This window comes from Vulpes lagopus, chromosome 4, assembly GCF_018345385.1.
Source record: "Vulpes lagopus strain Blue_001 chromosome 4, ASM1834538v1, whole genome shotgun sequence".
In the NCBI taxonomy this organism is placed as follows: Eukaryota; Metazoa; Chordata; class Mammalia; order Carnivora; family Canidae; genus Vulpes; species Vulpes lagopus.
This window is the reverse complement of record NC_054827.1, coordinates 57,719,276-57,743,452: the sequence shown is the minus strand read 5'-3', so window position 1 is coordinate 57,743,452 and position 24,177 is coordinate 57,719,276. Positions and strand designations below refer to the sequence as shown.

Genomic DNA, 24,177 nt, shown 5'->3' with positions numbered 1-24,177 from the left:
ATCTTTAGAGCAAAATAAACATTTCCTTTCTGTTTATTTTAACATATCCTATATTCTTTCTCACAGACACACACACACACACACACACACACACACACACACACACGAGGTGCCAGGAACCTGACCTGGGCTGATTCACCTCTCTCTTGGTCTTCATTATCTGTCTTCAAGTCTTTTTTATATAACAACCGGATCCAGTCTCTTCCATCCAGAGTCAAGAACCCCCAGTGCTGCTGCCACCTGTCACCTCGTTCTGCCACTCTCAGACTGCAGACTCAAGCAAGCCTTTGCTGATGCTAGTCCCAGGTCAAGGCTGGATTCATGGATCCAGGAGGGATCAGCATGGCTCTGATCATCAGTCTCGCAGGATGTATTTGCTTCCCAAGGCACCAGGGTGGAGGAAAAAGAAGAGGATCTTGGGGATGGAGAAGGAGGGGAAGAGAGGAGCTCGCAGTGAGGCCGAGGACAGAATATGGTGCATTTTGAGGCCAGGCATCCAAGGAGGGCATAGTTATGAATGTTAAGTAATACCAGGAGGTCAAGGAAAACAGGAAAACAGTGAAAGGCTATTTGATCTGATTATTTTGAGACAGACCTTTTGGTGTAGCCTCAAGGGAATGGGTACAGAGAGAACTAAGTTAGCAGGTAAAGCTACACCACTGGCTTAAGACTCGATTACCGCAGAAGCTGGCTGTCCCTGTCTAGGTGGGAGGGAGGCATTTTTAAGGTGTGTGGGGGGGCATGAAACACATGTGGAGGTGGGAATAGGAGGGGGTTGAGGCGAATGGGATCCAGCGGTTCCATGTTCCAAGAGGAGGGTTTTCTCCTCACTCCAACTCTCTATGAGGAGCACAGCTCAGGGCCTGAGTCCTAGCTTCTCATCCAAGGTGGACGACACAGGACAATGCATTCTGCAATCTCAAGGGAATGGACAGGAGCTTGTATGGAAGAGTGACAGGCCTCTGAAGAGACCCAACGCGACAAAGGAAGGACTCCTGTACCAGGAGGGGCAGAGCTGTGGGGAGCAGGCACACAGGACCTGACATCATCGACATCTTAATGACATGAGACATGAGATGCCTGACATGAGACAGCAGCAAGATTCGCATACTGATTCCCCCCGTGATATTGGAGACATGGGGTGATGACAAACTAGCATGAAGAATTGGTCAAAGATGCTGAGAATTACAAAACCGTAGCTGTTGAAAGAAAGATTTCTGAGGAGGGGTTGAAGAACAGACCAGATAGAGCAGAAGAACATTTTAGGGGGTTGAAACATTGGGTCAATGAACCCTTTCCAGAGACTACAGATTAAAAGAATGAAGGAAGAGATAAGAACTATGGAGGGTAGAAGAGTTGCCATTTGCATAATAACAACTTCATAAGAAGAGAGTAACTCGGAGGAAGGACTGGTTTGAAGAAATAATGACTCAGAATATTCTAGAATGAATGTTAGACTTCAGAATGAAGAGGCTCCTAAAGTACTGAACAGAGTAGATAAGAAAAAAAAGCCACAGCTATACCTACAGCTTTGGTTCTTAACCCGAGGCCCCAAACCCCAGGCATTCATCTACCGGAGTCTGGAGGCTGGGGAATGGGATGGAAGCACCTTCATGTCGAATGTCAATATTTTCACTAGTCTCTAAATGAAAGTTAGCATTTTCTTCAATTAGGACTGTAGGGAGAACTGCAGTAGGATTACCAGTATCTGTGTCATTGCTGCTGATACAAAATCATAGAGGTATTCCCATTACATTAGAGTTACAGATTTTTTTTGAAATATCATTTCAAATCATGGTCAGGATGAAGTTGAAAATAAGGTAGTTATTATTATTATTATTATTATTTTAAATATTTTATTTATTTACTCATGAGAGACACACATAGAGAGGCAGAGACATAGGCAGAGGGAGAAGCAGGCTCCATGCAGGGAGCCCGATATGGGACTTGATCCCAGGACCCCGGGATCACGATGTGAGCCCAAGGCGGATGCTCAACCACTGAGCCACCCAGGCACCTCAAGATAGTTATTAGACCTGATGCTAGGTCTTGTTATTTATAGCACTTGCATTACTATCGTATCACCGATTTGCTGTTTTAAATGTTGGATCACTTAATTTCAATATACCTGGTTTCTTTTGTAACTTGGTACACTTTACGTTATTCATACAAAACACCATTCAGAGAAGAGCGACAGACACAGAGTTTAGCAGACTGGCCCCCCAAGAGGGTAGGAGTGCTGCATTACAGTTAAGAAATATTAAAGGACAAGAGAGAGAAGTTCAGTAGTAAGGATGCAACTCACGTCTCACTTCTCAATAGCAACATTGCCGATAAAAGACACTATCTCCAGAGCGTTGATTTAAATATGGTGACCAGTGAAGATCTTTGTAAGCATGTGAGTCTTGGAAGGGTTCACCTACGCAGGCTTTCTTAGACAAAACTGCCTTTGAGTAAAAAGGGAAATGAATCCAAGAGGTAATACGATATGGGAAATAAGAGTAGGTAAAAAGAAAAAAACTTAGTAAATGTAATTAAAATAAGTATACTGATAAGATACTGCAATTAAAACCATAATGGATATCAGCACAGCAGGCAGGAAGGTGGAGAAGGAGGTCAGACTGCTCTTGGTCTTTTGTCTTATTCAGAATGGAGATATTGATTTGTTTTTGTGAATGATAAAGAAAAAAAAACAGCATAAGTATGAGTCTTAATAAGTCAGGAATAGCTGCCAGAGGAATGGCAGCAGAGTGGATAACTTTCCAATCAGTAGAGTGATACTCAATGTAATCAATGTAAGGTAGATGGGGGTGGGTGTGAGCAAACAATTAAACAAAACACAGGAAATAAAAAATGTACAGTAAGTTGGCAGAGATTGTCTCTGAAATAGCACTCGTTATGATAAATGAACTAAGAGATAGAGGTTCTCAAATTAGATTTTTAAGAGACTCAGCATTATGATATCTGAGATGCCTTATTTATTTATTTATTTATATATTTATTTTATTTTTATTTATTTTATTTTAATTTATTTTATTATTTTATTTTATTTTTATTTATTTTATTATTTTATTTTATTTTATTTTTATTTTTATTTATTTTATTATTTTATTTAATTTTAATTTTAATTTTAATTTTAATTTAATTTAATTTAATTTAATTTTATTTTATTATTTTTTTTCTTTAAAGAAAAGGGTACACACACGTGTACAAAGCCCCAGGAAAATATTAATTACAACGAAGACACTGCAGTACTGTGAAGAGCAGGGATAGACCCTGTGGGACGGGACACATCATAGGGAATAGAGATACAATAAATCAAAAAGGTCCAGAACACACTTCACTAAGCAAAATAACCTCAAGCTATACAGAGTTCCAATGATAGGTTATTGACGGAAATAGAGAATTCAACCCATAAAGTTTGAAGTTGACACTCAGAAACTGATCGGACAAGCAGTACTTGCTGAATTTGAGGCTGCGTATACCCTACAATTCAGTAATTGTCCTGAAGACACAGACACACACATAGGAGAAACCCTCCGACAACAGGGGGACGTGCATAAACAGTCCTGGAACGGCTGGGGGGGCAAAGAGTTCGGAGAATTCAGGTGTTCGTCTCCAGGGCACGGAATAAATAAAGCGCAGGTGTACACACCATGGAACGCTATGCAACCCTATTCGCAGAGCCATACAAATACATCTTAAAAACATAAGGCCGAGTGAATGAGCAAGAAACAGATGAGGTTTGTAGCACAATTCCATTTATATAAATGATGACACGCGAAAGGCAATAGTGTGAAGTTTCCAGAACAAACATACATTTTGAACAGATATATAGGGAGTGGGGCCGGGAGGCCATCCATAAACTACACTCGAGTGGGTGCCAGCGATGGGGAGAGAATGGGAGGTGGGAGTGGGGAAGACAGAGGAAACATAATAAAGTGAAAATAAAATGAAGGAGGGACACCGCCGGGCTGTGACAGCGGGACCAGGAGGTGAAGAGTGGGGCCCGCGCAGTCCTGGGACCCGGACAGCAGGGCTGACGGAGGCAGGGAGGGGGGCCTGGGGTGCTGTCTGGCTTCCTCGGGGAGTTGCAGGAGGGGCAGTGGGGCTGTGAGTGCCCAGCCCTTCCTCAATATTTGAGTCACGATACTGATTTCTTTCTTTTCTTTTTTTTTTGATTTCTTTCATTATGATCTTTTTCTGTATGACAGTTGCCACTTATTATTAGAAACTTTAATTCATTCCTTACTGAAAGAATAAAAAAATGTATATGTGAAATTGTAAAAAACCTTCCATGCTGATTGCAAAACTGAGGCCTTTAGGTTGAAACAGCTTCTCTGGGGGCACCTGGGTGGCTCAAGGGTGGAGCGTCTGCCTTGGGCTCAGGGCGTGACCCCGGGGTCCTGGGATTAAGTCTTGCATCAGGGTCCCAGCAGGGAGCCTCTTCTCCCTGTGCCTGTGTCTCGGCCTCTCTCTCTGTGTCTTTCACGAATAAATAAATACAATTTTTAAAAATAATTTTTAATATTAATTTTTTAATAATTTAAAAAAAAATAAAATCCAGCTTTCTGGATCAGACCATGCCGGTTGTCATGAGAAAATTGGTTTGAGGACCACCTAGTCCCCAAAGTGTTTGTCTTTGGGGCACATGAGCTATTTTACACAGAAGGACCACAGGACTGGCTGGCTCTTCAGTCCCAAATCTCTCTAAACGCTTCCACACGTGGGACCTCTGCCTTAGACAAGTGGCTCAGTCCTAGAAAACGGGCGTAAAGAGGCTACCATGCAAAGTCCCAGGAGAGGGTAGGGGTCATTGTCAGTCTGATTATGTTGCGAGCGCAAGAAAACAAGGTGAAAATAGTGGCTATATGTTGGCAAATTGAACACCAATAAAAAATAAATTTATTTAAAAAAAAGAAAAAAAAACCAGTGGCTATGGCAACTCACTTAATATGTGAAAACTCTAACTGTAGAGAGCAGAATTTTATTTTATTTTATTTATAACAAGCCAGTAGGCCCTGCCCCCCACCATGGGCTGGGGAAGGAAAAGATACGGTGAGTACTAGCAGGTGATGCCACCTGTGGTGGGGTGGCGGGCAGGCCCAGTTCTACTGAGAGGGACAGAAACTCAGACGTGGCCTCGAGGCGGAGCTTGGTGGAAGGTGGTCGCAAGAAGACCAGAGTAAGTGCTGGTTGTCTCTGTGACGAGCAGCTGTGAGGGGGTGGCCGCCCATGGAGCGGCTTCTGTATTTCTGTTTTTTAATTTTTATTTTATTTTATTTATTTTTAATTTATTTTTTATTGGTGTTCAATTTGCCAACATACAGAATAACACCCAGTGCTCATCCCATCAAGTGCCCCCCTCCGTGCCCATCACCCAGTCACCCCCACCCTCCACCCACCTCCCCTTCCACCACCCCTAGTTTGTTTCCCAGAGTTAGGAGTCTCTCATGTTCTGTCTCCCTTTCTGATATTTCCCCAGTCAAAAAAAATGTTTTTTTTTAAAAAATTTATTTATTTATTCATGAGAGGCACAGAGAGAGAGAGGCAGAGACACAGGCAGAGGGAGAAGCAGGCTTCCTCAGGGAAGCCCAATTCGGGACTCGAATCCAGGACCCCGGGATCATGCCCTGAGCTGAAGGCAGATGCTCAACCACTGAGCCCCCCAGGCGGCCCCAGCTTCTGTATTCTATTTGCCCTTTTGCTTTGTAGATAGTTTATGGATTTCATCTAATGATACTTATGCCAGATTTTACTCAGTAAATCATTTTATTTTACTATTTTTACCAATGGCGGTGATTTCCAACCATGGCATCACTCCTTATTTCTGTCTGAGGGAGAACCAGGGGACCAGTTATAAGGATTGAGGGAGAAGCTCTTTGCATCAGGGTCCGAGCTAGCATCTCAGCAGTTGTCAGGGAGACAAGGCCTCGAAAGAAGGAGGCTGAAAACTATAGTTAGCGCCTACACTGTTCAGAGATGCTGTCTTTCATAATATTCAGAGACTCTGTCTCCTCTCTCTCTCTCTCTCTCTCTCTCTCTTTTTTTTTTTTTTTTTGCTTCTGTCATGCTTGATTTTAGTCTGTGGTACCCAGTGAACAAGGTTATTTCCGAAGATGGCGATATAACTATTAATTCCGAGAAGTGACAAACTATACATACATTCAGTTACTCATTTCACTGCATCCTCAGCAAATATCCATTGGGCATCCACTGCAGCATCCGTCTAGGTCCCTGTTACCACATAGCCTATCCCCTCGGGGAAGGACACAGAGAGAAATGGGAATATCACCAGTGCTAAGGACAAGGTAAAATGGGAAGTGACTGGTTACATCAGGTTGAGTGGCGAGAGAAGGCCTCCCTGAGAAGGTAGGTGAGGTTGAGGCATGAAGGACAAGAAGGACCTGGGCTCTCCAGTGTCTGGGGAGGTACTTCAGGCAGAGGAAATGGCCAGTGCAAATGCTCTAGAGCAGGAACAAACTTGGCGTGTCCATGGCACATGCCCACACTGTGGAGACCAGCAACAGTCCAAGCAAAAAACAACCATGGCTTTGGCGAGGGTAGGACTTGTGGTAGTGGAGAGCAGTGGACATACCTCAGGCACAGTCTGGAGTAGAGGTAGTCACAAGACTTACTACTGACGGACAGTGGATGAGGGAAAGAGAAGAATCCAGGGTAACTCCAAATCTGGGGCTCAAGCAAAAATGGTAGGTGGTGATGTCATTTCCTGAGATGGGAAGGTTGGTGGAAGAACAGGTTTGGGGTTGCCATCAAGAGCCTGCCATAGTTTCTCTGGGATGCCCAGTAGACATCCAAGCTGGGATGCTAAGTGGACAGTTGGATAAGTGGATGCAGGATTCTTGGGAGAAGCGAAGCCTGGAGATTTTGATTCAAGAGTCCTCAGTCCCTAGGTAGTATCGGATGCCACTGGACTGGATAAAATCATTTGGGGGAAACAGATGAGTGAAGAGAGGAAGGTTCTAGGACACTTCAACATCTAGTGGTCATGGAGAGGAAGCGAACACACAGGAGGGACGAAGTCGTAGCAAGCAAAAGGTGAGAGGCAAAGCCGGTGAGTACACTGCCACGGGGCCCAAGAGAAGAAAATATTTCATGAAGGACAGTGGGTGGGACGCTGCTGGTGAAACTGTGCCCTGTAGGGTTAATGAAGTGGAAAGTAGCAGAGAGGTGAAAGCTTGCTTTCCAGAGACTTGTTTCCTCCCCATCAGCTGTTGTGTCTTTCAGACCCCACCAACAAACCTGCCAGCTGTCTGCAGAAACCCTGGACTCGAGGTCAACTGAGATGGTTCCAGCCTGGGGACAAGCAAAGCTTTACTTTCCTTACCTGAGATAGCGAGCCCGAGGCTCCATCCAGCTTAGGTTGGCTCTTGGAGCATGCCCACAACTCCTTCTCTTTGTCAAGATAACCTCCTGATGTTGCTAGAATTGGCGATTTGTTAGGTTCTAACAGGATACTGGAGGCCAGCTCTGGGGAACATCAGAGGCCTTGTCCTGGCAGCACTTCCTCAAGAAGCCAGACCAACCGGGCAGGTCAAAGATGGCGGGTGCCATGACCGGAAACCTCTAACCAAATCAAGAAGAAAAGGCAAAAAACTGCTTCCAAGGAATCCCAGCTCCAAGTAATGAATATTCCACTCCCTAGTTAACAACTGTCAATGAAAGACAGACACCCAGGGCACCCACTCTCTCTTTGGAGCTCGCCTGCTCTCACATTTTGGGAGTAGACCTTCATGTTGTTAAACCTTCCCACTTGTGCTGCTGGTCCGCTGTGCTGTGTGTCTGTCCTTGAAATCTTTTTCCTGACAAGACCAAGAACCTTAGGTGACATCTTTGGGATGGGCTGGGCCAAGGTCTCAGGGGGGTCTCCCCCACTTCACCAGGCAACAGAGTCAGGGGCTGAAGTTTGCCTCATTCTGATGTTAAGGCCCCCCCCTCCCCCCGTAAACATGGGATAAATGTCACATGTATGTCACTCAATGCACATGCCCCATCTTTCCTCGAATAGTCCTAAAGTTCCGGGCCCTTTCCATCAATGTGTGTGTAATCTCAACCCCTCAGATTATAAAAATGTGTTTCCTCCCCCTTTGGGGGGTGTGAGGCTTGTCCTCCTCTCTCCTCATTTGGCTGCTTCCTGAAGAAACTCTTTCCTTGCTGCTAACTTGATGTCTCAGTGGTTGGCTTTGCTTTGCCTTGAGCCAATGGACTGGGAGATCATGGAAAGAAGACTAGGATTCTGGGCGTTTTCTAGACATCTGTGGGTTCTAGAGAGATCTGTGTTGACTTTGACAACCCTTGCAAAGGGTTTACCAACATAAGTAAAAAAGACAAAACAGCTTATTTTTGTATCACGGAGACTCTCAAGTGGGGCGGCTCATCCCCACCAAGACTGCTTCTGCTTCTCCTCTTAAGCCCAACACTGTGTCTGCGCGTGGTCCTCTGACCGCCTTGATCTTTTGCATTTTGACTTTGTGATGCGCAGAATACTTGCTGGCGCCAACTCAGGCTAGGCCTGACCTCCTAGTCTCCTACTCCAGTGTTTCCTCCTGGGGGCCGGGCTGCCGTCTGGGGTGCACAAGTCTTTGTTGGGATGGATTCCCCTGTGCGTTGCAGAAAGTTCTGCTTGCAGCCTGTGGCTGGAGGTGGCACTGGAAGCCACCACATTTTTCCAGATACCTGGTGGGCCCCAAGGTCACCCCAGATGAGAAACGCTGGTATACACCGACCAAGAGGGCTGCAGCGTTCCCTTCAGCTTGACTCAACACCAGACAGGTTTCTCGCGGATCCTAGACCCCTGACTCCCCTCTTCTTAAAAGATTCACCTAAGAAAACTCGTAAATTCTTTGTCTTCCCTTTTGAGATGTAAATTGTTTCCCAAAAGTCTTTTTTTTTGCCAGTTTTACTGGGGACCCAGGAGTCGTCTCTTTGAAAGGTATACGGCAAGGTTGCTCCTGCCAGTATCTCTCAGGTTGTGGGCGAGCGAGTGTGGGCCCCTCACTCCACTTTGTAAAACGACCCCTCCTGCCAGGAAGCCAGGAGAAAGTGAGCTTTTCCTTTGGGTGCAGTTGTTAGCAAACACAGGTGGTCTCTCATCTCTCTTCCCCAGCTCCGTAAAACTCGCCTCGTGTGTCTTACCACACCTAAAAACCAACACCTGGAAAACCAACTCTCCCACTATTCCAGTGGGGTTGCGACTAAGCCGTGGCCCGCCTCCCCCCTGCAGTAGCCTTGAGCGAAATCTCCTTTGCCTGCTTAATGTGGGTGTAATTTTTGCCTCGGCAAGATGAACCGTTAGGAGCTGGGTCCCTGGAATCAGACTGTGAGGGGTCCAGTCTCGCCTCTGTCCCTTACCAGCTGCTGCACCACTTTGGGCTGCTGACCAGTCCTCAGCCTCAGTTTCTCCAGTGTGAAAATCCAGCAGCAATGAGTCATAGTACTTGCTTTCCCAGAGCTGAACAGAGCATGGGGCGCACTTGGCCTCGCAGTGTGGCTCGGAACATGCCAGCCCGCGCTCACATTGTTGCTACTGAGGCAGGCTTGCAGGAAATGGGAACAAGCAACATATTTTCTGTGTTTTGATTCCTGCCGTCTGGACTGTACCGTTTGTATTCTAAACTTTTTGGATACTAAAAAGGACCGTTCTGTTCATACACAGATTTGGGTGCGCCTTACGGCTGCAGTTCCATTTTTCTCCCTCGAAGACAACAAATGCTGATTTTCTCTTTCCTCTCCCAACGCCGTTGCGTTTCAGATGTCAGGGGAAGTATCCATTCAGGATTTTGGAATCCAGAGGGCGTGAGCAACAGCTGACCAAACAAATCACATCGTGGTGTTGGGGGAAGTTGGGCTGTTTTATGGGGTTGCTCATGCAACGTCGCTTAGTGAACGGTCATAGCACTCTGTCCTCATTGACTTCTAAGTCCATTTAAGAAGCTTCCAGTCGTCCATGAACTCAAGTGGCAGCTCAGGAGGAGTTTCCTGAAAGATAAACTGCTGGAGGAAGAGAAGCCTGCAGGCTCTGCTGCTCCCCTGTGCCCTGAGGCCTGAGGACCGAGCTCCTCCTGTCTCCAGCCAGGCATCCGCAGAGCACAGAAGATCCTGAAGGAACGAGCATGGAGCTCGGCTTTCCACCTCCTCTTGGGCTACCTCTTGCACAGAAGGGATGGTCTCCTTTAGTCTCCAGACAAATTTCACAAGAGGTCAGGGTCAAGTGGTTGACCCGGGACATTTGTCATTGCTTCGGGTTCTCAAAGAGCCACTTAGGCCACTGAGTCTTCCCGAACCTTCCTGAAGCAGCCTCCTGCTCTCCCAAACTCTGGCCTCCTCCTCAAACCACCACCGAGCACAGTCACATGCTCTGGCCTGCGTCTGGCTTGCTGCAAACCAACTCCCCCGCCGGCCACCTGCCTTGAATGGCCTGCCTGGCTCTCCTCGATGGCTCACCCTCGCCAGCTCCCTGACCATGCCCCGGGCTGGCCGCTGGCTGCAGGCTGAGGGCCCAGCAGACACCCTGGCCCCCTCATAGCCCTGACAGTGTCGCTTCAGCGGCCAGGGCTCCCAACTCCCCCGACGTCTCTGTGCCAAAGCGGGCTCTGGCTCAATCCAGCCTGGCATGGCTCATGCCCAGATAGTGACCTTGGGCATGTCTGCTCTTCTCTGCGTCCTAGGAAAAATAGGGCCCTTGGCTGCCATGGAGGATGTTGGTCTGAGCACCCGGGCTGGTTGGAGCTACAGACCACCATGTGGTTTAAGGGGCTCTGCTGGGCCATCCCAGGAGCTCATCATACACTAGTTGCTCATGGTTGGACCAAAAACATGAGGAAGTTTCCTGCGTTTTTCAGACAAATACCAGCCACAGCTTCCTTCTTCTCATGGCACCTTTTGTGTTTAAGTTTATTTGTTACCTTCTGACTAAGGCAGAATCGTGGCTGTAATAATCATTCTCATAGAAATGAGAATCACTGTCTACAGACCTGTGTTAATTCCCTTTCGATGACAGCTTTTAATTACATTTTAGATGTCGAGTGAGGGGGACTGTTCTTCCCTGTTTCTCCAGTGACTTTGAGGAAGGACACACGAGCCTGGCCTTCCCCTTAGAGCCCACTCTGTGCGTAAAGCCAAGAAGGACTTCCAGTCTGTTTTAGCTTTAGGCCGAGTCAAAGCACCTCTTTTCTAGAACGGAGAAGGAGCTCTTGGGCAGCTCTGCCACATGTCTGGGCTGTGACTCTGATGCCCCTGTGATGTTTTCACATGGATGCTTGCAGGCTCCTTGGCCAACTGAGAACAATTCTGGGCTCTTGCTTGCTGCTCCTGCTCTGTGGCCACTGCGACAGGTAAGCAGAGTAACTGCAGCCTGATTTTGGATATTGAGGGAATGTTTGCACCATGGGGACTTTCCTTCGGGGTGTGTGGGTTAGGGTGACCACGTATCAGGCCAGTACTTTAGGAAAGGAGAAATGAGCCAGTTGGAAGCTGGTTCTGTAGAAGGGGGCGAGTGTTACATGGAAGAAGAAAGCTAAAGGAGTAAAGGTAAAAGCAAAGATAAAGAAATAACTCACATTTCAGGAGTTGGACTTCACTCCAGAGTGCTTATCCTAGATGGTATCAACCCCCCTGAGAAGTGGGAACTGTATCCCTATTCCATACGGAAATACTGAGTCACCTGCCAGTGGTTCCTTGGGGGGTTGTGGGGGCAGAGTTGGGATCCAAAGCCCACGTGAGCCACACGACACCGTGGGAAGGATGACGGCTCAGCATCTGAGGCCCCCCTAACCCATGTCCAAACACGAAATCACAAATGGTTGACGTGGGAAGAAATTCCAGAGACCGACAAACCCAACTCCTTTATGAGACAGATGAAAAAGGAGGCTCGAGAGGGAAAGTGGTGACACTGGGTCAGGACAGAGCGTCTCATGAGAGCTGAAGTCAGAACAGCTCTCGGGTCCCCCGAATCCCTACAGCATAGTCTTGTGGTAACTGGCTCTAGGATTTCACGGTCATTGAGCTGATTTTCCTTCTGGAAACAAGCCTCCCTCTCCTCCTCTGGGAGGGATGTCTGTTGCAGAACGATATTTTTTCACACTGGTGCAAAATCGCTTGTGTCTGGGGGGTGCGCACCTTGCCCACCTCTGAGACGACAGGAGATTAGAAATGGGACATGGACCTCCTCGTTTTCAGAAGTGAAAAGCAGCTGCTGACTCATCAGGGCAGCGCCCCTGTTCTGCAGCTTCTTTCCCAGGTCACCAGGGGTTCCATAATTCCTAAATTCCAAGAACATGTTTTCTGGCCTGATGTTACACACGGCCCTTGCTCTGACTTGGCGATAGCAAACACAGAGAATTTCATGGAAGCCTCTCCTCGGCTCCTTTCTCCCGTGCTTATTCCTCCCATTCCCCTTTCATTCCTCCTGAGATGCTGTTTTTCTGCCTGTCTCTAAAATTCAACTGTTCTGTCGAATTGTGACTTTGGCCCTCTACTGTTCTCTTCCTGGCAGTTGCTCTTGTTTAAGCAGAATCAAAATTCTTTTTGAGACCGTCATAAATGCTCCCCCTATCTCTTCCCATTTATGACTTTATTTGGTCTCCAACATTTCCGAAGATAGCTTTAGTCCATGGAAAGAAAGGGAGAGAAGGAAAGTTGGACCTCTATACCCAGAGACAAGTTCAGAAAAATAAGAAAGTCGGGTCAGCTGGGGTCACCTGTTCTGGAAACCAGGTAGGACTTAACTAGCATGCTTGAGATGGACACGGTTGAGGAAAACAACCTTATCCCAGGTAATCTGGGCAACCTTATCCCAGTGAAATCTGCTCATGATATGCAGCAGGAATCAGCAGCCCGGATATTTAATTAATAAAAAATAATTTAAGACTCATGTGTAATTTTGAGTACGGCGTGAGGGCGGGATTTGGAAGGGGCTGGGTTCTGGTTGGGGTCGAGGAGTATTTTATCTCAGAACCTATGACTGTCATGGCCCCTGATGACATGGCTTGGTAACAGGTCACTCTTACTTCCAAAGCTAACTAAGTTAACACATTTGTTGTCTGCCCACATGGCACCAAAGGAGTTGACATCCAATGTTACCTCTCTTTTGGTGACTTTCTAATGTTTTTAAAGCATTCCAACACAATTATGAAGGACACTGCAGGGCTCTGGCCCTTGTTAAAATTAGCTGACCCTCAGTGAGACTCTAGTGTGGGGTGACAGGTGGTAGGAACAGCAACCAGGTCGTGTCTGGTTTTGCTAGGGCTGGGGTTGCCACAGTTGACTGACTCGATCAATTAACCCCCAGAAACTCCGAAAGGGGGTCTGAGATGGCACATAGCTAGAAAGTCCTTCAGACTCGTTCTCCTGTCACTCAACAGAGGAAAAATGGCTCATTTCTTAAAACATTAGTGTTCCGGAAAACAAAATTTAGTATTTCGTCATGGAAACAGGTATTGATTTGAAATAACATTAGCTTCAGCTGGAATATGTCAAAAGCAAAGACCAGATGGTGAGGCTAGATGGACATCTTGCAAACTTTTGCTCTGAATTGCTCAGTGTCGATCTCTTTCTCATGCAAAGATAGTATGAAAGGGAGAGGTCACATCTTTCTCTGCCTGGAATCCTGAGGATGAGCAGGGAAGGGAATAATAGATTTCTACTTATCATTTCAAGCAAACCTAAAGGGAGGGAGTTAATCTCCTTCTCTTTCTCCCTCCCTCCCTCCCTCCCTCCTTTCCTTCTTTACAGTTGCAAGTGCCCTAAATTATCAAAGAATTTTATACAGGTCTAAAACCACAGACCTAACAGTGAGCAGACCAGGCACCTCAGAGAGACCCCAGCCTGCCCTCTGATCTTGTAGCGAAGGACCATGAGCTCTGCAGAGTGGGGAGCAAAGCCAGATTTAGGTTTCCCGAGTCATCTTCCTCCTTCCACTCTGTCTTGATGGAGACTACCCGGAACCTAGCCTCTTACTTTTGGAAAGATCTCTATCAACACATTCCAGAGACTGTTTTATTTTTTTCCATTGTGAAGGTTATTAAAGCCAATGAGGGGTGGGGCGGGGCCCTGGGTAACTCAGTCGGTTCAGCGTCCTACTCTTGGTTTTGGCTCAGGTCATGATCTCAGGGTCCTGAGATTGAGCCCCATGGTGGGCTCTGTGCTCAGCAGGGAGTCTGCTTGAGATTCTCTCCCTTTCTCTCCCTACTCACCCAGGTGCACTCCCTGTCTCTAAACAAATAAAATCTTAAAACAACAACAACAACAACAGAGGGAAGTTACAAAGGCCTTTCCATCACTCACCAACAAACAGCTGGCTGTAGAGCTCCAGGCGGGTGTGACCTTCTGTGGGTGCCTTGCGGATCTGCTGTGGCAGCCGATCCACCTGTAAACTGGCTTGCTTGACATTCCTCTCCGCGGTGACCCGGTGCCACTGGTCATCATTGAGAGGGGACGGCGACCTCACCACAATCTCCACGGGCCCATTTCCGACATCAAATGAAAAGGACACTTCGGTGGCAGCTGGAGGAGCAGAAAGCATGAAAGGCACATGAGTATTTTCCTCCCAGATACCAAAGAGCAGTGATTTCTAGTGGAAAGATAAGGCCTGGAGAGAGAAATCATCTAAGCCCGTCATTTGCCACAAAAGTTCATGGCTAAATCATTTGAGGAAGGATAAAGCATCAATCCACTCTAATCATATTTCCTCCGAGGGGAGGGATTGGGAACCAGGAATACATTGATCTTACTTGGTCTTTAGAAGCTTGTCAAGAGGTTGCCATCACCGGCTCTTTCCTGATAAGCAAACCCAGACCTGGAGGAGTCAAGCCCATGCTGGTGTCTCACGTTTATATGGGCAGTGGGCTCAGGACCTACACCCAGGCTTGTCAGGCTTCGGAGCCCCCGGCCTGTTGATTGCACACGGGGTACCTCTTCAGCAGCTCCCAGGACAGGGACTTGCTCCCGGAGAGCTTTATGGAGAAGCTCCATCTGCCGGGATTCGGGCTCAGCACGGGTATTTTTCAAAGCTCCTTGGAAAATATGAATATAGAGCTGGAGTTGAGAGCTACTCTTTGGGAGAGCTGATGACACTGTTTATCACTGAAGTAGTCCCTTGGGGTTCCTGCTGAAGGCCGGGGAGCTGTGAGCGTTGGGGCTACGAAGGTGCCCTGCATCCTTTTGGGCGGCCGTGGCTACCCACGAGGAGGCTCAAGACTCCTGCAGAGCAGCCATCTGCCGGACAGCAAGGCCATTCCCCATCTGGAATGCCCGATCCTTCTCATAACCTGCGCCTCCAGCACTGACCACACATCACTCTTTTTTTCAGGGATCTGCTCAAAGTCCGTAATAAATCACCTTTCAACAAGAGAAAAATGGATTAGGGTGGTTTGCTTTGGCAGCTTTGGTTGTAAGGAGCTTTCCTACTTCACAGTTTAGGTTTTAATTTCCTCAGTGACCACCTAACGCTTTATAAACACGCCTTTTGAATGTGCATTTTTCTTGCGATTGGCAGGAGGGGCAGCTCAGTGCGAAGGCGGCACCCAGGTCCCCAGCTCCTCGGCTTGGTGAGCTCCTTTCCGCATTAAAGACGTGGCACCCGAGTGGATTTCCTAACTTTGCTTATAAAGAGATTCGGCCCCTTTATCTATCCACTAAGCTTTCCGCCTAATCTCTAAGCAGTTTAATTAAATATCTGTCATTTTTTTCCCCCCTGGCTAATGGAAAATTCAGCTTCTGTGGACTGGTAGCATTTTGAGATGGTGTCGCAAGCAATCAAACTTCTAATTTAAAAACCACAGTGGGCCAGAGTCTCCCAGGACCTCGACTGTTCCCTGCCTCTCGGTCAGGCCCCTCTGAAAGCTGCATTAACTTTACGAAGCTGCAGGGATTTTTGGACGCCGAGCTCAATTTAATCAACCTAATTGTACCAAGGAATTTTGATCCTTTATGTCATTAGAAAGAGAAGTTTAATTTTAACACCTGTGGTGAATCTACGTGTCCTCCGTAAAGCATCCCCCCTGCGTTAGGAGCGCCTGCCTCCGGGGGTCCCTGTGACTCAGTGGAGGCCGGTGACCTTCACCGAGGTTTCCACGGAAATGTCAGAATGCAGGTGGATGAGCCTGGGACGCGTGGACCCAACGGTCATTCCCTGGGTTTCTGGCAGAGTCAGTGGGGAGAAGTAGCCACCGCGTTCGGATTGAAGCTGTTTTGTTCATGTAGCGCTACGTTTTAGCAGATGCATTTTTAAATGCAAGTTGTCAGGAGAGCAAGAGCAAGCGGGTTCCTGAGCTAAGTAGGAAAGATGGTTTCATTTTAAAGGCATCAACAACCATCAGGGAAATAGGATTTAGGGATAAATTGAGTTTAACCCCAAGGTTTGACTTGGAGGGGTAAACGCTGCTCTAATTTCCTCTCCTCCTCTGTTCCTGCTCTGATGAATTTTTTGTCCAGGTCTTTACATTGTCACCATCTGGGGAAACTCTGAGCACCGACAGTTAGCTAGGACACGTCCATACTTTTTTCTCTGCTTGTCACACTAGCAGAGTCACACATGCTTGTCCCATGTTTTTGCTTGTCCCATACTTGTCCCATGTTTTTGCTTGTCCCATGCTTGTCACACATGCTTGTCCCATGTTTTTGCTTGTCCCATGCTTGTCACACATGCTTGTCCCATGTTTTTGCTTGTCCCATGCTTGTCACACATGCTTGTCCCATGTTTTTTCCTCTGGCCCATGCTCTTCTTAACATTGACACTTCACTCTAGAGAAGGAAGAGAAGTCTCTAGGGTCCCAGTTGGGCACAGTAAGAGGCGGTCATGGTCAAAAGCATCTGAAAGCAGCTTCCTCCTGAAGGAGTCTCTCCGGCTCTGAGGTGCAAATATTCACAATCCTTGTACCTCCCACGTCCCTTCCCCTGCTTCCCGAGGAAGGCGCTGCCGCAGGCCCAGCGTGACTGCCAAGCAAAGGGCTCCTTTTTCTCAGTCGCTCGGTGTCAGCTTCCCTGACTTGGCTAAGGGATGCCTTTGAGAATCCATCTCCCAGTCGAACAGCAAGTGGATTTTAAAAGCTTCTAAAGTTCAGTTTGTGGCTGATTGCTCTTGCTCTTCTGGGTGAGAGGAGCTGACATTTTAAAAGAGATAATTACAGAGAGTCAGGGAGCGAATAAAAGGGAGGCCGCATAAAAGACACGAGAGCCAATGACACGGCCCTTACTCCACGCGTGTGCCCGGTTGGAGACTGCGGCGTTCCCTGCTTCTCCCAGTAAAGAAGGAGTTTCTTACACACCGAAAGTAATCTTATTTCCAGAAATGAGTGTGTGAAAATGGAATGGGATGTGTCCAGGGTGGCTCACTGGACAGAAGACTGTAGCAAACCCTGATGGTTGTCTTTGTGTGGGTGTCAAGAACTGGCAGGTGTCAGAGGTTTTCCCCTACTTACAAACTGACAGCCTCGTCTCCCGTGGTTTCAGGGGTGTTGGCAGAAGACAGAAGGCCCTTGGCTCAGAGATGAAAGACGTTGTTATTCACGGTGCAGCAGGCAGCATGGGCTTCGGATCCACATTGGTTTCTCTCATCCCCCCACTTCCATGCGGAGCAGCCCAGATGGATGCTGCATAGGCCGCGAGCTTGTATCACTGTCAAGGAACCTGAGCTTAAGAAACTCCGCTCTTTGATTGTGCTGGTTGGCTGTTGGCAAGCCAACATGCTTTTAGCCCTGAGGAGAGACATTAGCTTCATCATCCTGGTCAGGAAAGAAATCCGCCTCTATCTTCTGGGACTGTTTGCCATCCTCACATCCTTAGAAAGGTGTGAGCAAAGCTAGTAATGCCTCTTGCTCAGAAGACAGGCAGAAACTGGGGAGATCCATGGAGAATGTTCCTCCAATGCACGGCCAACACCCCCCCTTTTCCAGTTTTGTCCGTACTCTCATTGGATCATATGCTTCCGGTATACATGGCCCTACCCCAGACCCAGAGCACGCATCTGGATTTGTCTAAGGCAAATGTGGCAACCTCATGCTCCTTGCCAGTAACCCGTGGAGAATGGGATGCAACACTCTTTTCTGGCTAACAGGATACAAGGAGGGTCTTGAGGGTTCTTTTGGGACAAATTTCTTAGCTCAGTGGAGAAGAGAGCGTTAGCCCCCATATAGCCTCTGATCTTGGGGTCCTAGTGTTGCTGGAGCCATCTCGTAATCAGACAAGCTGAGGACAACTGGGAGGACAATGGGAGAAACTGCATCTTTGGGGATGTTAATCAGCCCTTAGATTATCCCCAGAGCCACTCAAAACTTTTCGTGTGAGACATTTGCTATTTTTAATTTTTTTTTTAAATTATAGCTGAAAGCATGCTCACTGCTACAGGGAATAGTTTGGGAATCAGGAGATGCAACTCTGGTCGTAGCTGTGCCTTTTCACCTTTGGGCCTCAGTTTACTGGTGTCTGAAATGAGGATTACAGTTACGGCTTTGCAAGACTTTCTGTGTTCAAAACGTGTCTGAAAACACTGAACTAGACAATCTTTAAGATGCCTTCACATGGCAACATTCTGTAAGCTAATTTGCAAGAGATTCTAAGAGAACTAATGCGATGAAATACAGCTAGTCTTTTTTTTTTTTAAAGGTTTTAAAAAAAATTATTCATGAGAGACACAGAGAGAAAGGCAAAGAGAGAGGCAGAGACAGAAGAAGCAGGCTCCATGCCCAGAACCCGATGCTGGGACTGGATCCCAGGACCCCGGGATCACACTCTGAGTCAAAGGCAGACGCTCAACCCCTGAGCCACCCAGGCGTCCCTGAAATACAGCTCGTTTTAATGGTAATTTTAGATACTGAATCCTCACAGGGAGAAAAGAGATTACGTGAATAGAGAAATGCACAAGGTGTCACTCTGGCATCAGAAAAGAGGACAGATGGTGGAAATGCCCTCTGAGTCAATGTGGGTTATGACTCCGAGGACTTAAAACAGCAAATGGGACAGAACCACGCACTGCTCTCGGTCCGGCTTCTTGCAAATTCCAGCAGGTGGCACTATTGGCTCTCATTGGAACTCAACAAGTCACCTCCAGGCTAACTGCACTGAGGGACAAATGTAGCCACCAACCAGAATAAGCAGACTTTGGGGTTCTGAGCTGTCTCGGCAGGTTAGGTGACATATAGACACCAGGTCATTCGATATGGAACAGGTGAAGGGAAAAGACAAGGCCAGGGGCCCCGAGGAAGCTTGCTGAGAAGACTGGCTAACGCTCTTGCAGTTTTGATAATGATTTGGTTCTTCCATCTGAAAATGAAGCTTAAGGATCGATAGGGTCATTATGCACAAAATCTCCTTTGATGAGATCTTGTATGATGAAACTGGTAACAGGCAGACCAGATATTTTAGCCTCATCCTACGGTGGAGAATGTTATGGGTCTATTTTCTTCTTCTTCCCCTCCTCCTCCTCCTCCTCCTCCTCTTCCTCCTCCTCCTCCTCCTCCTTCTTCTTCTTCTTCCTCTTCCTCTTCTTTCTTTTTCTTCTTCTTCTTCTTCTTCTTCTTCTTCTTCTTCTTCTTCTTTCTTCTTCTTCTTTCTTCTTTTCTTCTTCTTCTTTTTCTTTCTTTCTTTCTTTCTTTCTTTCTTTCTTTCTTTCTTTCTTTCTTTCTTTCTCTTTCTTTCTTCTTTCTTCTTAATGAAGGAAGGGCTAAGTGGACATCAGAAGACCAAAGAATTTATGCAACATGAGTGGGTCATGGAGAAGAGGCAGGTAAATGGCAAATAAGGTCCCTGCAAGAAATCAGATAAGGAAAAGAAGGAAGAAGTAGAGAGAACTAAGCGGGTGCTCCATCTGCACCCCAGATGCTCTCCGTCCCTTCTCACTTACTCAAGGACGTCAGCCCAGCAAGCCTCCCTTCTCTTCTACAACACCAGTCATTTGCTCCCTGCTGGATAACTTCACATGAACATGTTGACCTGTCTCTAATCCTAGCAGCAGCTACCACCACTGCAAAACAAAAACAAAACAAAACAAAAAACCCCAATTCATCAACCTAAGACTTGCTCACCCACTATTTGAAACTGTTCCTGCCCCAGGGCCTTAGACTTACTGTTCCCTTTACCCAAATAACTCTGGGGCTGCTCTTTTACCCTTCTACTCACACATCATCATATTAGAAATTCTTTCTCTAACCCTTCTATGTTACATAGTGAATCCCTCTCTTGGTTGCCTTTTCTCCTTTATCCTGATTTTTTTTTTTTGACCTCTGTAGCATGCATTGTATCACCATCTGGCACAATATACATGTGCTCCTGGCCTCACTAAAGTGGAGATATTTTTCATTTTGTTCATTAAAAAATAGATCTTCAGCACTTAGAACAATACCTGCCACGGAGTAGATACACTTTGTGACTAAATGAATGGGTGGCTAGAAATACTCCTGGCAAGGAGGCCAAACTATTGTAATATAGATACTCGGAAAAAGGAAACCCACATACTTTCCTAAGGCAAACCGTAGTGTAGGAGACAGACATTCATGCAGAATGCCTTCTTATATTCCACAAGCATCTGCCCTCAGAGCATAAAGTACGACTGTGTACCTTCTCGGTCTGGGATCAAGAGACGTGCTCAAGGTTGTTTCCAAATATATGACATTTGAGGATCAAAGGCTTGTCCAGGATAAACTTAGCGTGCAGTCAGGAGCATATTCCACGGTTCCTATCACAGAGCTCCTCCTTCAGTAAGTTGCAATAGGACCTTTGTTAACGCCAAGTGACCCTGACGGAAGTGGTCCTGGAGTCATCAAGTGCCATCCTAGCAGTCAGGTCCTAAGAATCAAAGTTTATTTCCTTGTCACCGAAAGAAAGGTTTTCAAAAGTATATAGTGAAGAGTACAACTTTGCTGAAAGAGAGGTCCAGAACCTACCTGCCCCTTGGGGAAGCAGTATCCAAACCCTTGAAAAGAGGTGCCTGTCTTTGTCGGCCCGAGAGTCATGCCGAATAGTGTAAGACTGTGACTTAGCGTGGGGGCTGACCACATCAGGTGGTGGAGGTTTGGTTTACACGGTTCAACCCCCGGAGGGGCTGGAGACCGAGGCCAGGCATGTGGGCAGTCAACCATTCCTACGTACTGGAGCCTAAATAAAGATTCTGAACACTGAGGCTCTGGGGAGCTCCTGGCGGGAGTACCCACGTGTTCTGTCACAGTCTTCCAGGGCGGTAACGTGTCCATGAGTCTGCAGGAGAGCACACCTGGGAGCTCGGCATCTGGTGCTTCTCATGGTTCCTGCCCCGTGTGCTCCTTCTCTCGCCTGATTCTAGGCTGTTCTCTTTCCCTGTAATAACTGGAACCGCAACCACAGCATCCCTCAGGGAGTTCTGGTCTTCTAGAAGCTGTTGGACTGAGGGTGGTTTTGAGGACTCCCTGGACACGCAGCAGGAGCCAGAGGTGTGTGCAGGCCCTCACGGGCTGTGGTCCTTCTAAGCTTGCAGTCGGAGTCTCTGTGAGAACCAAACGACCCTATTTCTCACTTCAGTTTAGAAATATGTGACTGAGACCAATAATGTTAAGGCTGGAGGGCTTCTGGGAATGGATTCTAACTTCCACGCTTGCCTTCACAGCCTGGAAAGGGAATGGAGTCTGGGAGAGGCTGGCGTCCAGTTATAGCAGAGCACAGAGCGTTGGTTTTTCTAAGTACACAGTACTGCCTTTCATATTGTGCAGGAAATTTAGAAAAAATAACCTATTTTTTTCTTTGTAATAGTGAGAGCTTGTGGATAGAGAAGATTTTAGAGCCAAATATGCATATTCACACTCTAAAACTCGGTGTTAAACACATCTGAAAATGAACACCGAGAAGGAGAGTTTATTTGAAGTCTTTTGGAAATTCTTCAAGGAAGTGCCTGGAGCTTAAGAATCAATGTTATGAACTCATTTTAGAACCTCCGGTATCCTGATAACCTCTTGAGTATGAGAAATACTTCTCTTTATGTATCTTGGCCTTTAAGCTTTTTATTATGGTTAAAAAATAACTTCACAAACAAAGACATCCACAGAGGAAAGGAAGCAAGAGGGAGTTACCATTGGCCATGCAAACACAGAGAGCTGTCTTTAAGATGCAAAGCCTTTCTAATTTTAGTTTTCTCCATGCATTAAACTGCCTTCTGAGAATAACTTCTTAAATATTAATGGACCTATATGATTGAAAAAGGAAAAAGACAAAAACCTTTTCAAAATGACATGTGGTGTGAAACAGGACCTGTCCTTAGAAAGGGACATGTAGACAGGTTTTAAATACTCTCATGTTTGGAACCAGTGGAGACTTGTGTGCTGGGCAGAGAGTGCCCAGTTTGGAAGAATAGATGAAAGTCCCAGATGGTGACTGTGGGGATAGGATCTTTGGGATAAAAGCAAATGTAGAAGCTGTTTTGGAGAAACTGTGAAATTGGATGCCTATGGAGTCTCCAGAGATGGAGAGGAATGTGGATGGAGAAGAGGATGGACGTCAAAGAAGCTTTTCTCTTGACCACAGCCAGATGGTGTGGCAAAATGAGAAACACTCATTGAAGAAAGTGTGTGGGCTTCGGTGGAGGACCAGGGGTTATTTATAGGGTTGCTTTTGGGTGATGTCAGAGAGAGCAGGGTCGTTGAGACGCACAGTTTTGGAGAGCGCAAGGAGAATGGACTGTGGGATGTGACGTCAAAGGAGGAAATACAACCTAGAATCAGAAAAAAGCTGACAGGTATAAACTTGGACCGTGCTGGAGCTTATAGGGAGACAAGAGACCAGTCAGTTATGAACTGTGGCTTCTAAATGGCTGAGTGCTGGATGGATCTGCTTACATGGACACTGATAATGAGGAACAGCCCAGACGTGACCCCAAGAGGAGAGGACGACGCTGTGGAAGAGGTCTGCTGGGGAGATCCGGGAATATGTCTCCCAGAAGCAGGCAGACAAGGGGATGCCTGTTTTCTGGTTGCCACTGACTGCACTGCAGCCCAGCCTGTAGGTCCCGTCGTAGGCACTGTTTGTCCCTCTCTGTTTTGTAGCAAATTCTTCCTTATCCAGCATACCCTTTCATGGTGTGCACGACTTCAGACAAAATCTCTCTAATAAAAAAAAAAGGCGGGGGGCAAATGAAGATTCTACATTCTACGTGTTGTGGACATGGAATATAAAAAGAGGTTGATATTGTTTTCTATGAGAATACCAGACTCACCTCAACTACAGTGTATTTGCAATATTGGGCAAAGAGTGGAGAAAATGAGAATCCATGCCACAGGGTAACAGAGACTTTAAATGGGAACGCAGAGAGGCAGGAAAGAAGAGGAGAACCACCGCGTAGGTAACAAGCTTTCTTAAAGTGTGAAAAACTTTGATAAAAGTTTCTTGGAATCTCTGGAAGAGATGCACGGCTGACCTAAATTATCTTGTTTGTTTTCTCTAGCTCTGATTATTTAAATTTGTTCATTATCCTCTATGTAGTAGGAATATTATAAATGAGGAATCTTAGGGTTGAATATTAAAAATATAGGATCTCAGGACCCCACAGTTGAAATGTCTCAGGATAAATGCTCCATCAATATTGTAGATGGGTTAATACACTCTGAAGTCAGATATTTCTACCTCTGAAAAATGACAAGAAGTCACTCCATGGTGTCCCTTATGACTGTGCCACCAAATTTCTGCTTGAACCAAGCATTGCTATGAAAATGGATAATGTTACATAATAACAGTGATTGATCATATGGCACACTTCCTTTTCCCTTATTTCTGATGATAATAGCTGAAAACACAACTTTTCTGATTAAACTGCATAAATATGTCTTTTCTCTCCCTAAAGATTGCACATAGAAAATCCGTGAGAACCCTTCTTTGTAGGGCCAGTTTGTAGAAAGTTCAAACAACTATGTTTACTTTTTTCCAGGATTTGCTTGAACTCATGGAACATGGCTTCTCTCTAGAATAGCTACATTGAGAGAACAGGTGCAGGTAAGTTTGAGCTGCTGCCCACCTTCACCTAGACTGGTTTCGCGTATCCTCCGTAAGTTGAACAAGGTGTTAGAAGGTGTGTAGAGCAACCTTGGGAGCAGGGATGCCTGGGTGGCTCAATGGTTGAGCATCTGCCTTTGGCTCAGGGCATGATCCTGGTCCAGGGATCGAGTCCCGCGTCAGGCTCCCTGCATGGAGCCTGCTTCTCCCTCT

General features: G+C 46.6%; 1 protein-coding gene across 1 annotated transcript in view; it reads right to left on the bottom strand.

Moving 5' to 3' along the window:
- The window catches only part of CNTNAP2 (contactin associated protein 2), a 1,951,553-nt gene that overhangs the window by 213,790 nt on the left and 1,713,586 nt on the right, over positions 1-24,177 (bottom strand). Inside the window, exon 17 of the mRNA XM_041753355.1 lies at positions 14,305-14,523. Coding sequence (XP_041609289.1) covers positions 14,305-14,523 — 219 coding nt within the window. The remainder of the gene's footprint in view (positions 1-14,304; positions 14,524-24,177) is intronic.